The 10,999-nt window shown below is 48.5% G+C and overlaps 1 protein-coding gene across 1 annotated transcript; it reads left to right on the forward strand.

The window, feature by feature from the left end:
* The first annotated feature begins 909 nt into the window (after positions 1 to 909).
* SLC35B1 (solute carrier family 35 member B1) lies at positions 910 to 7,065 on the forward strand. Its single transcript, XM_002748445.7, has 9 exons — positions 910 to 1,122; positions 1,750 to 1,853; positions 2,469 to 2,599; positions 2,909 to 2,939; positions 3,522 to 3,679; positions 4,558 to 4,684; positions 5,483 to 5,589; positions 5,766 to 5,919; positions 6,849 to 7,065. Exons 1-9 carry the CDS (start codon positions 1,019 to 1,021, stop codon positions 6,899 to 6,901), a joined length of 969 nt encoding a protein of 322 aa, XP_002748491.5. The 5' UTR covers positions 910 to 1,018; the 3' UTR covers positions 6,902 to 7,065.
* The last annotated feature ends 3,934 nt before the right edge of the window (positions 7,066 to 10,999 follow it).

The following is a 10,999-nucleotide window of genomic DNA, read 5'->3' on the forward strand; positions in this document are numbered from 1 at the left end:
GGTCCAACGAGGAGCTCATCACTGGGAAATATTCAGGAGTGTGGCTGAAGGGTTTACGCCATTGTTGGTGAGTTCTTAAGACTTGGAAGAAAACCGAATTCAATAGGCTTCCATTTCCACCCCTCGATGTGAGGAAATAAGATTAGGGATGAGAAAGAGTGATGACTAATAACACCTTAAACTTACACAGCATACTTTACAGTTTACAAAACAATTTCACCAACTTCAGCTCATTTGCTCCTCAGAACAGTCAAGAAGCGACAAGATGGTTATTACTAATCATCTCTAGTTTCCAGACCTGGAAAACTCTGGCTCAGAACTTTGGTGATAGGGGTAGGTTACCCCGCCTTTAAGTGACCAAGCCGAGACTTCCTGTGCGGCTCTCCTGCTTGGAAGCCTAGCTATGTGCCCAGAAATGAGCAGGTAAAGTCGCTGACGCAGGGCAGCCCCTAGAGGGCGCTGAGGCTCCAGTAAGAGATTTTGGCGTTAGGACCCACCAGAAGCCTGGTCGCCCGCCGCGGAAAAGACGATTGGATTTGCTCGGCCTGCCGCACCTCCTCCTTCCCCCACCCACCTGCCCGTCTTCGCACAGCGCAGCCAATTGGTGGCCTCCACATCTTTATACGTCATTATTCTACGCCCGGATAGCTCCTAAGGCACCCAGTGGTGCTGTGGGTTGCAGTTGTCCTCAGCATTGCCTGATTGGGAAAAATCTCCAGGGCAGGGCATTAATCTCGAGGCAGCCGGCTCCTCTGGCCCGCAAGGATGGAGTTAAGGTCCTAGGGCTGGTTTTCTTTCCTAGGAAGTGGTTGCTGCTTTCTGAGGAGTTTTCCCCTCGGCAGCCCTGAGCTGGCAGTTCTGGTAGTGACTGCAGGGCCCTGCTAGACGGCGGTCGCATGCAGCTCCTATGAGGCCCCCGCCGCCGGTCGGCGATGTCCGGCTGGAGCTGTCGCCTCCGCCGCCGCTGCTGCCGCTGCAGGTTGTGAGCGGGTCTTCAGTCGGCTCCTCAGAGCGTCTCATGGCCTCTAGCAGCTCTCTGGTTCCCGACCGGCTGCGCCTGCCGCTCTGCTTCCTGGGTGTCTTTGTCTGCTATTTTTACTATGGGATCCTGCAGGAAAAGATGTGAGCGACCCCCGGGGCGAGCCGACATTCTCTTCCCAGCCTGTGACAGCGGTCTCGTTCTTTCCTCTTGTCTTCACGCCCGGCTGTCGCCCTCCTAGCACCCCGCTACTTTTGCAGCTACGGCTGAGCCTACCCAGAATTCCAGAATTCCAGGGTTATCTTCTAGATTCTCCGGATTTGGTCATTTTCTTAGCTGTTTTTCCCCGGCTTGGTTCTAAGGGACTGCGTTTTATGGGCTGAGACTTCTACCCCGCAAACAGAACCCGAGTCGGCCCCTTTTTGGTACTCCCAGATGCTTGCAGATAGCCTATTCGCCTTCGGCCTTGCTGCCCAAATACCTCTCCTTCCTGCCTGGGGTACCCGATTTCGCTATCTCGTTTTCCATGTTTCCTCTCCGTCTTTTTCGGATATTCTTTCCCTAGGCTATGGAATCAGCACGCTGGGGTGTCTGGTTTCTAGATCCGGTAAAATCAGCCCCTTTTGCAGACAAGCCTAGTGGTCCTTACAGATTCTCCGTAAATCCAGAGCGGCAAGATAATAAAGTTTCTAGTGGCTCTCGATATATTAGATGACAGTGAGTGAAGTCTACTAATTTCTCCTCTCTTTTCTCATGCATTTCATTTCTAGAACAAGAGGAAAGTATGGGGAGGGAGCCAAGCAGGAGACGTTCACCTTTGCCTTAACTTTGGTCTTCATTCAATGTGTGATTAATGCCGTGTTTGCCAAGATCTGTGAGTACCTAGATAGTAATTTGTTGGGTACCCCACCACCCCAAACCCCTTCAGTATTCTGGGCATTAAGCATTGATTTAACCTTAAAGGCTAACTCATGATCTCCACCCATTTAGTACTTACACAGCCTCTCTGTGAAGTCTGTAAAACTAATGACTTTGAAGTGGAGTAAAATATTATTTCTCCAATTTTTACCAACTTCTGAGTTAGAAGTACTCAGAGAATCAGTCTTCTGTATTCCAAATCTCCACTGAAAATACTTAAAACATTTTTTTCTTTCCCTTTGAGTTTCTTTTGTGTGTCAGCTTCAAGCATTCTTTGAGCAATTCTCTCTTTGTTCCCTGGGGACTAGCAGCAGGGTTGACTGGTCCCTTGAACTGAATGAGGCCCCCACCTCCACCCTGCGTGTGGTCTTCTGTTAGGCTTAGGAGAATTGGAAAGATGAATAATTTTCAGAGATTTCCCAGTATAAGAGGACAGAAATAGCTGTGTCTTATTTGACAGGCAAATTCCTTTCATGTGGCTTCAGCTTTGCTTAGTGGTCCATCCTAGCCCCACCAGGTTTCTCTTGTTTTTTTTTTTTTTCTTTCTTTCTCTTTTTTTGTCTTCTCCCAGTGATCCAGTTTTTTGACACTGCCAGGGTGGATCGTACTCGGAGCTGGCTCTATGCTGCCTGTTCTATCTCCTATCTGGGTGCCATGGTCTCCAGCAACTCAGCACTACAGTTTGTCAACTATCCAACTCAGGTGAAACTTCAGGGTGTGATGACAGTTGGCTCAGAAATCATTTGGAAAGGACTAAGGGTTCTTCCCTCAGGTCTGTGAGTTATAAAATAAATAAATAACAGTCCTGTGAGAGTGTTTGAGAAATTTGGAGTGTATAGGACCACAGAATTTGGGTTTAGCGGTGGTGGGTTGGACCATGATACGGCTGCTTTCTGAGGCTGAGGTCTCTGGTACAGGCCCTGTGCTTACTCATCTTAATCAGCGTGGTACCTAGCATAGTACCTGACACATCACAGATGCTCAGAAATTATTTGCTGGATTTAATTTCAGGTCCTTGGTAAATCCTGCAAGCCAATCCCAGGTAAGCAAAGATGGTCTTCCTCTTCTAACTCTTCCTATAGTAAGCTCTCTCTTTCTCTGCTAGAACTCTGTGTCCCTCTCAGCTTCATCATCCTGTCATGGCTATCTCCAGGGACTTTCCGCCACCTCTCCCCGCTGCCCATCTTGTCATCTGTGTCACTTCCTGTGATGTTCATAGGCTGGTAATCCCTAACGGGAGCTAGCGGCTGACCTAGCCCGCTTCACTTGGTCAGTTTCCATGTTGTATGTGTTTACACTGTCCTTAGACAGCCTAGTTCCTATTTTGATCATCAGTTTCTTTGTCTCAACTTCTTTTCCTTCTCCACTGTTCCCCACCCTTGCCCTGTGCCTTCCTGGAATTTTTAACCTTTGTTCTCTACCTCTTCCCTGTCTTATACTTAACCCTGTTGCTCAATCTTCATCTAGGTGCCAGCCTGGCACCCTCCTTTTGTCCTCTCTAAGCCTTCCTTCTCAATCATTCTTTTCTCCCTGAGTCTTCTCTTGGTTCCTGGGGAGGGGAGAGTATTGGGGTCATCGATGCCTTATGGATGCCTGAATTTTCCACTCTGTTTTTTCCCTGTAGTCATGCTTCTTGGGGTGACCCTCTTGAAGAAGAAGTACCCACTGGCCAAGTACCTGTGTGTGCTGCTAATTGTGGCTGGAGTGGCCCTTTTCATGTACAAACCCAAGAGCGTTGCTGGGATAGAAGAGCACATAGCCGGCTATGGAGAGCTGCTGCTGGTATGAGATCCCGTTAGGGAAGGCAGCCTTTTCCAGCAAACTTAACCAAAGGGTAGCCCCAGCTAGGCAGGGAGAAGGCCGGTTAGGTGTCAAGGGAGGTTGTGTACGCCTTGTCCCCATATCTGGTCTTTGCTGCAGGCCCCTGGCTCTGTTGAGGCCATAGTGGGAAACCTGAAATATTTAACTACAGCTCAGCTCTCATTCTGGAGAAGAGATAACTGAGGGTTGTGTCTGAATCCTGGTATGAGGTCACAGAGACCTGAGAGCAAAGAGGGAAGGAGTAAATGTTTCTTACTGTGGCTTTCCCTGGAAGCCAGAGTTTAAAATAATATGAGGGCAGCTGTTGTATATGCATTAGGCATTGTTCCAAGTGTGTTTTACAGGTTAATTGACTAATTTTTACAACAATAATCTCATATGTGGTATTATCTCCATTTTACAGATGAAGAAACTAGGCACAGAGAGGTTAACTCGCTTGCCTATGGTCACGTGGCTAGTTAAGTGGAGGGGTCAGGTTTCTAATCCAGGCAGCCTAAGCCCAGGATCCAGTCTCTGGAGCACTAGACTCCAAGTTAGGAAGCTAATCTGCTGGGACTGGCTTTCCTCTCCCAGTGTGTTGGGAAGTGAGCTTCCTGCTCTGCTCTGATTACAAAATTACTATGTGGCTCAGTGAGCCTGTTGGTCCAGTGCCTGGGCAAGGAGCGGGAGTGAGCGTGGTCTCTCCCCACCTCCCACCTGTGAATACATGGCAACATTTTGTTCTGAGGACTCTAAAGGCAGTGGCTTTCCAAAGAGCCTGAGAGAGAGAATCCCGTGTCCTGGGTTAGGAAGGGGCCCTGTTGACCTTTTCACTGTAGGCTGCACCCTTTCCTCCCCAGCTATTGTCGCTGACTCTGGATGGACTGACAGGTGTTTCCCAGGACCACATGCGGGCTCATTACCAAACAGGCTCCAACCACATGATGCTGAACATCAACCTTTGGTCCACATTGCTGCTGGGAGTGGGTGAGAGCCAGTTCTGCTGTTCTTCCCCTGTATCACCAGAGGGCAGGCTGCCCTCATCCTCTTGGTCCCTCTAGCTGATAGTTGCTAACTTTGCCCAGGCCAAGGGCCTGAACTGGTTCCAAGATACCCTTTTTCCAAGCCCTTGGGAAACCTTCCTGGAAAAACCTGCACGAGCAGGATTTGTTTGCTACTTTTACTAGCACAATGAAGGAGAGTCCTGTGTCAGGTGTCATGGGAAGACACTCAGCAGTAAAACACGGGGAGGTACCTGGCAATTTTCCCTTTCATGAGGGAAATGAGACACACATAGTGCTCAAAGGAAACAGACTTAGCTGCACACCGAAAACAGTTCAAACATATTTGCTTTGAAATCAGCGCTTCCTGACTCTTCTAATTTGGGCACACGTAGAAAGTATTTTTTGTACAGTACACAGGTTATTGGTAGAGGGTGCTGATGGCTGGAGGGGACTAATGCGAGGGGCTTCCTTAAGCTAAGGATGTGTGGGTCAGCATCCCTACAACATCTGAGGATTTCTGCTTTTAATCACTTTGGTAGAAGTAACTCATTAGCTTTCAAGCCTTTCTCACAAAATTCTCTTTAGTTTCTCTAATTGGAGAAAAATATGAGAAGAACGCATGATGAGACGATACAAACCCACACCATCCACTTTCCCACGTCTCTCCTCCTTTTTAGTTCTTTAAGAGGCCATGTGCAGGAGTGTGCATGTGTGTGTGTGTGCACACCCATGGGTAAGGGCACACAAGATGCGCCGTATATTTTTTTACATTTCTTCTCAGGAATCCTGTTTACTGGGGAACTCTGGGAGTTCTTGAGCTTTGCCGAAAGATACCCTGCCATCATCTATAACATCCTGCTCTTCGGCCTGACCAGTGCCCTGGGTCAGGTGAGTGCTTGAAAGGGGATGGCTTGGCTTCCCCACTCTGGCAGCTGGCTCCCTAAGAAAGACTGGCCTGGCTGGAAGAAGAGGGTGGCAAGATCAGCCCTGAGGTCTGTTTATAGACTTTAGACCAATGGCAGATACACAAGAACCCACCTGACCTCACCTTTATCTTTCTCTAGAGCTTTATCTTTATGACGGTTGTGTACTTTGGTCCCCTGACCTGCTCCATCATCACTACAACACGAAAGTTCTTCACAATTTTGGCCTCTGTGATCCTCTTCGCCAATCCCATCAGCCCCATGCAGTGGGTTGGCACCGTGCTTGTGTTCCTGGGTGAGTGGCCACACAGAGACACAGTGATAGCTGAATTTTTTCTCCTAAAATTTACTTGTATATTTATGAAATTTATTTAAATCATTTAGAGAAAACTTTTTTTTTGAGATGGAGCTTTGCTCTTGTTGCCCAGGCTGGAGTGCAATGGCACGATCTTGGCTCACCAAAACCTTTGCCTCCCAGGTTCAAGCGATTCTCCTGCTTCAACCTCTCGAATAGCTGGGATTACAGGCATGCGCCACCACACCCAGCTAATTTTGTATCTTTAGTAGAGATGGGGTTTTTCCATGTTGGTCAGGCTGGTCTTGAACTCACAACCTCAGGTGATCCACCCACCCAGCCTCCCAAAGTGCTGGGATTATAGGCGTGAACCACTGCGCCCAGCCCAGAGAAAACTTTTAAAAGAGAAAAGGGGCTGGGTGTGGTGGCTAACACCTGTAATCCCAGCACTTTGGGAAGCTGAGGCAGGAGGATTGGTTGAGTTTAGGAGTTTGAGACCAGCCTGGGCAACATGGGGAGACCCACCCCCCCATCTCCACAAAAAGTACAAAAATTAGTCAGGCATGGTGGCGCACGCCTGTGGTCCCAGCTACCCAGGGGGCTGAGGTGGGAGGATCGCTTGAGCCCAGAAGGTGGAGGCTGCAGTGAGCTGTGACAGAGTGAGACCCTGGGTGACAGAGTGAGACCCTGTCTCAAAGGAAAATAAAAAGAGAAAAGGAAGCATTATTTCTCATCTAGCCTGTAGTAACTGGTATCCTGGTGCCATTCTCTTGTCTCTGAGAAAGTTACATAAAACCCAGTGTTCTGACATGTATTTTATTTAAAGTCCCCATTTTGGAGAACCAAGGCTGACTACCCCACCCCATCACAATGATTGGTAGGCTTCATTTCCCCTCATAAGGCTAAGCCCATTTTCTTCCTTTTCGTAGGTCTTGGTCTTGATGCCAAGTTTGGGAAAGGAGCCAAGAAGACATCCCACTAGGAAGAGAGAGACTACCTCCACATCAAGAATATTTAAGTTATTATCTCAGACAGTGACGTCTCTTGGGAAAACGGACTCAATAGGAATATGGGACTGAGTTCCAGTCTTTTTTTAAAAAATAAAATCAAGCAAAATCACATATTCTAAAGAATGCACCTGAATTTTAACAAGACCGAGTTGGTGGTTTTTGTTCTTCATGCCCTGGAGCACAGTCCATGGTGAAGGAAGAAGGAAGGAAGAGGCAGAGCTGGACATTCATTACCCAGGCTGCTCCTCTCAGGTGCGATTAGCATGGTTGAGTGGGTGATTCCCCCAAGAGCCTCAGCATTATAGGAAGGAACTCTATGAGATAACAGAATTGTGCTAATGACTTCTGTTCGATGGGTAAGGCTTGTCCCATTGGGGCTGGTCCCATTAGAGGATGGGTGGCTGTCCATTAGAGCCAGAGAATGTAAAAATCACTTTCTCTCCTAAAGCTTCTATGGGCTGTTTTATTAAAAAACAAAGTTCTGTTCTGTCTTTTCCTTAGCCGGGTGCAGTGGCTCACACCTGTAATCCCAGCACTGGGAGGCTAAGGCAGTAGCATCACTTGAGCTCAGGAGTTTGAGACCAGCCTAGACAACATAGTTAGATCTTGTCTCTACTAAAAGCCAAAAACAAACCAAAAAGAAATATTCATGGGCTGGGCGCGGTGGCTCACGCCTGTAATCCCAGCGCTTTGGGAGGCCAAGGCGGGTGGATCACGAGGTCAAGAGATCGAGACCATCCTGGTCAACATGGTGAAACCCTATCGCTACTAAAAATACAAAAACTAGCTGGGCATGGTGGCACACACCTGTAGTCCCAGCTACTCGGGAGGCTGAGGCAGAATTGCTTGAACCCAGAAGGTGGAGGTTGCGGTGAGTCGAGATCGTGCCATTGCACTCCAGCCTGGGTAACAAGCGAAACTCCATCTCAAAAAAAAAAAAAAAGGTCGGGCGTGGTGGCTCATGCCTGTAATCCAAGCACTTTGGAGGCCAAGGCAGGTGGATCACCTGACGTCAGGAGTTCAAGACCAGCCTGACCAACATGGTGAAACGCTGTCTTTTAAAAAATAAATAAATAAATAAATTCATGGAGGTTGGGGTAAAATGAACCCAGAGCTTCAGGATCCGCTGTCTTGCCATTTCCCCACTGCCCCCGCTTCAGCCACAGCTCTATCAAGACCAGAGTGGAGACTTGGTATATATACATCATGATCAGCTTTGGAAGGTCTGTGTACTTTTCCTGATTTCCCACCTCCATCTGTTTGTCTGTCCTCAGTCTACCTGGTCCCCTCCAGGGGAGTCTGAATTAATCCCTCCTATTCCCCTGCCTCCTCCAGCTGCTGGAGCATTGCAGTCCTCTGCCATCCTAACTGTGCCAAGGTGTCACCATGCCAGCTTCTGCCTGTTGAAAAGGATGCTGGCGGAAGTCATGGTGGCTGAGTCCTGGCACAGCCACTGTCGAGTTGTTTAGGTGGCAATGGAGGGAAAAGGCGGAGCATGGAGTAGAGCCACCTGCCCACTGCTGCCTTTCGAGTTGGAAATCACAATTCTCCAAGGACCAAACTTTACACATGAAAGTGCATTTCCACCAGCTGCAACTTTCTCTCCATCTGTTCAGCATCCTCAGCCCCTTGGCTCTCCAGATGGGAGCCCGGCCTCCTTCCTGAACGGCTGCCTTGCCACCCCCTGCCCAGTCTTTCAAGCCCTGCCTCACTTGTGCTCATCTCACTCTCTGGGGGCCCAGGTGTGGCTGCAGTCCTGCCGCAAAAAGCCCCCTATCATTCTGAACTGCTGGAGAGAGAAGAGGCTTTAAGTACATCTGGCTGAACTTCCTTCCTTTCTCCATCCTCTTTCCTCTCTCTCTTTTTTTCATACTGAAATTTGCATCAGTTAGCTTCTTCCCTGCTAGATTTTAGGTCTTTGAAACTCTTCTCCTACAGATTGGTTAGGTGGCTAGGCCCTGCTACCAAGGCCAGGGACATACAGTGCAAGCAATGGTCATCTGGGCCTGTTTTAAGAGAAGACATCTTCCCAGCTACGAGACCAATTCCCTCTACGTCTTTCTCCTACCGTTTTTAACCAACTGTCTCAAAAACACCTAGTACTACTCCTGAGCAAGACAGGGTTTCAGTAGCTCAGCATGGCTCTCACCTGGTATTAGAAACACAGCTTGTAGAGCAAGCCTGGGGGTGGGGAGTTCTAGTGTATTTGTTCAGTCCCCTGTCCATCCATCTTACATTGACTTCCTTTTGGGTGCCATGTATTGTGAACATGCTGGGAGTTCAAAGTTAAGTAGGACTAAAACTTAGCCGCTAGGGACTGCACGGTCTAACACGGAGACAGGAAAACACATTCTTGTATCTCAGAAATGCAGGGATAACAGCGAAGGAAGGTGTTCGGGCAAGGTGAGGCTTGAGCTGGAGAGTGTAGGAAGATGAAAGGAGGAGGAGGGGCTGGAGCTGGGCTCCACTGCCAAGCAGGAAAAGGGGTGCCTGACTCCCTTTCACCCATTGCTCCTGCCTAGGTCAGTTCCATAGGGAACATATGGCAGGAGAGTGGATTTTACAGGAGGCATTGTTTTGCTCAATTTGAAGACACCTGAAAAGGTTTTGTGAGCTGCTAGCTTGCTCTGGGTGGCACAGGGACCAGGAGTGCCGAAGTTGCCTAAAGTCAGTAACACTGTTAGCTTATAATAGGGCTGATAAATGTGAAATGCCAGACAAGTTGAAACAAAAGTGATGGTGATCGCTAACCCTGGGCGGCCTGATGCCTCAGGTTTCTGAAGATCAAAGGACTTTCAGCTGCAGTTAATTCTCAGCTATGTGTAGAAGGGAGGGAACGGGTATGCAGATTTCCCTAGACACAGTTTTTGGTTTGGGGTATATGGTACTTATGGCTATTTTGGTCAAAGCATCTGAGCCAACTCCTTTACTGTTCATGCTCAGGTTCATGATCAAATGATTTTTCATTCCCTGTGGCAAGGGGCGTAACCCCTCCCCTACCACCTGCAAAGTGATTTGGGGTACAATCACAGGGAAAGCTATGCTAGAGTTAAACATTAAGAGATGCCAGGCGCAGTGGCTCACGCCTGTAATCCCAGTACTTTGGGAGGCCAAGGTGGGCAGATCACGAGATCAGGAGATTGAGACCATCCTGGTTAACACGGTGAAAACCTGCTTCTAAAAAAAAGTACAAAAAAAATTAGCCGGGCTTGGTGGCACGCATCTGTAGTCCCAGCCACTCAGGAGGCTGAGGCAGGAGAATCCCTTGAACCCAGGAGGCAGAGGTTGCAGCGCGCCAAGATCGCGCCACCACACTCCAGCCTGGGGATGGAGTGAGACCCCATCTCAAAAAAAAAAAAGAGAAACTAAAGCTCCATATTGTTTTTAAAAGGACTTAAGATGTCAGGAATTAAACATGAACAGTAGGTAATCTATCAAGTGAAGTACTTAGGAATGGATTATGTGTTTTCTCACAGCTTCCTACCACCCTTGTGAAAAGGGGACTCAGCAGACATCTGCACTTTTTAAAGATGGGAAAACCCAAACAAGGGAGAGTTACGTGACCTGTGGCAGGTCCCTAAGTATGTTCCTGAGACACGAACTGTAACTCCAGGTTCCCTGCATTCTAGTTGCATCTTGGACCTATGCCCTCTGAGGGAGGAAAGTGAAGTCTGCTGGGAGACCCTTTCCCTCTGTCTGGCCCCGCTTGTCAGTGGTACAGTTTGCAGGTTTTATGAGTAGTGCTGGTCATTTTCCCCAGATGCCCTGGCAGAGAAATTGTCCTGAGTCTCTGTGGAATCATTCAGCCCTTCCCACTAAAAACACGCCAGCTGTCTTTGGGAACAGTAATCTTGTATATTTATAGAGCTCCTTCTTTCCTAAAGCTCTTTAGTACATGACATTTTGTCCTTAGAACACTTCTGGGAAGAGGTTAGGCCAGAAAATGGTCTCCCCATATTTGGAAGAAGGAGCCTGAAACCCACCAAAAGGCCTCGGCTGCAGGTCACATCGCACCACCCCACAGGAAGGCAGGAGCTCCGTGGGTAGGCCTCCTATTTCACTTCCCACTT

This window comes from Callithrix jacchus, chromosome 5 (assembly GCF_049354715.1).
Source record: "Callithrix jacchus isolate 240 chromosome 5, calJac240_pri, whole genome shotgun sequence".
Lineage (NCBI taxonomy): Eukaryota > Metazoa > Chordata > Mammalia > Primates > Cebidae > Callithrix > Callithrix jacchus.